General features: G+C 45.7%; 1 protein-coding gene across 3 annotated transcripts in view; it reads right to left on the bottom strand.

Annotated features, from left to right (window-relative positions):
• Positions 1-686: 686 nt before the first annotated feature.
• LOC106817186 (D-threonine aldolase-like) overlaps positions 687-2162 on the bottom strand; it is a 10674-nt gene continuing 9198 nt past the window's right edge. For 2 of the 3 annotated variants that reach the window (XM_014821847.1, XM_014821850.1), the window contains 2 exons: positions 1451-1505; positions 687-1263 (listed from right to left, as the gene is read on the bottom strand). In XM_014821847.1, coding sequence (XP_014677333.1) covers positions 1085-1263; positions 1451-1505 — 234 coding nt within the window. In that variant the 3' untranslated portion in view covers positions 687-1084. The remainder of the gene's footprint in view (positions 1264-1450; positions 1506-2162) is intronic. The other variant, XM_014821848.1, reaches the window with a different exon arrangement.

Here is a 2162-nt window from a genome sequence, read left to right as displayed (position 1 = left end):
AGAGAGAGAGAGAGAGAGAGAGAGGGGGGGGGCATCAACTGAGCTTCTAATGAAAACAGTCACAGATAGATGGGGGCATCAACATAGATCTGCTGAGACAATTCCACTTTGCCCTGTGTTCCGCTTTACCCCGGGTTCCCCTACTTTGCAGTTTAATGTGTGCGGATGCTTTCAAATGTTTAACTATAAATGTCGAAAAGTAGTTGCTACTGTTCGTAGCGTACTGTGTCGGCGTGCTATCTTTTATCATATTACATGTCAAATATTTATTAGGGCTGTTAAGTTACTCGATTAAGAGATATTACTATTATATAATCTGTGCTCAATTATACGGTTATGATGTGGTTATATGCCTCTTATCTTTTTATCGTACAGTGTCGTGCATTGTGTGATTTATTACTGTATTAAGGTACTTATTAATACAATTACTCGTGAATTAGTATAATGTACAATATAACTCGCAATTATAAACTGATTATTACCTTTGTTTGTCACGGACGTGACACGCGTTTTTTTGGAGAACAAATAAGTTCTGACTATTACACACATGAACACGCACGCACGCACGCATGCCCACGCACGCACGCACACACTACACCCGCGCATAAGCATATATGTACACACACACTCTTGTGTTATCTTCGGAGCCACACCCGCTTTACTAACAACAAGATACACTGCTGAGGTAATTTTTTATACAAGACCTGATGATTTATTGCATTACTCATCCGTACAGTGAGTATATAGTCGGGTTTAATGCGAAATATCAACACTAACTTACCACTATCTTTGGAATAATATCTATACACACTAAAAGTAGCTGTATAAAAATTCACACAACCGCTAATCTAGGTAGTCTTTATATAATGTCATTATATAATCACAGCTTCTACTGATTGGGTTGGCATGCCAGGGCACTCAACTTACAATCTTCTTCTTCTTAAATGTAAAATGCTCATCATGTATTGACTACGAAAGGGCATTAAATTACCATCCCATCCGCATGCAGACACCATATATCGGTAAAATCACTGACTTTTATGCACCTTACTGATTGTGACTTATAATGAATTCTATGCGACGTCTACTTGTCGTATTTCACACTTCGATCGCTCGCACTCTCGGAGAACTTCAAATGCCAGGTCCGCGTCCCGTGATTGGCCACACGGCTTCGACGCTGTCGCCACGGACACCGACCAGCCAATCGTAGAGGTTGACGGTGGGGTCGCAGTGTCCCGGCACGAGCCACACCAAGTCTCCCACCTATCCAATCACAGAGATCATCAGTTACTCATCTCGGGTGCCAGGGAGACTCGCGCCGCCATTGCCGCCAGCAGATGAAAGGTCATGACTTACAGTCACGCATTGATTATTCAGCGACTCATCTCCACATGTAAAGTTTTGCGCGACCGTCTCCTAGCCCACCATTGAAAAAAAGACTAGTGTTTACCTGCAACTCCCCTCCTATCCCCTAAAGGCCAAACAGTATCAACTTCCTTCTCTATCTGAGGAGAAAGTCAACAGACAGAGCAGATAATGTGCGAAGACTTTCAATCGTCACAGATAAGTTACGATGACATTGACGCCAGCGGCGATTAGTGACGGGTGTGGGACACACGTCAACACAGCTATCCATCATCGTCATCGTCATCGTCATCGTCGTCATCGTCGTCGTCGTCGTCGTCGTCGGTGGGGGATGGCACATTGCCATCAGTGCACGGGTACGGTGGCCCATCAGTGATTAACTTGGCTCATGCTGCTACTGCTGCTGCTGATACTGCTGCTGATACTGCTGTTGCTGCTACTGCTGATACTGCTGCTGCTATTGCTGCTGCTGCTACTGTTGCTGCTGATACTGATGCTGCTGATACTGCTGCTGCTACTGCTGCTGCTGATACTGCTGCTACTGCTGCTGCTGATACTGATACTGCTGCTGCTGCTGCTGCTGCTGCTGATACTGCTGCTACTGCTGATACTGCTGCTACTGCTGCTGCTGATACTGATACTGCTGCTGCTGATACTGCTGCTGCTGATACTGCTGCTGCTACTGCTGGTGGTACTGCTGCTGCTGATACTGCTGCTGCTGCTGCTGCTGCTGCTGATACTGCTGATACTGCTGATACTGCTGCTGCTGCTGCTGCTGATACTGATACTGCTGCTGC

This window comes from Priapulus caudatus, unplaced genomic scaffold (assembly GCF_000485595.1).
Source record: "Priapulus caudatus unplaced genomic scaffold, Priapulus_caudatus-5.0.1 Scaffold1622, whole genome shotgun sequence".
NCBI lineage: Eukaryota > Metazoa > Priapulida > Priapulimorpha > Priapulimorphida > Priapulidae > Priapulus > Priapulus caudatus.
Note: the sequence above shows the minus strand (reverse complement) of the source record. Positions and strands in the feature narration are given on the sequence as shown.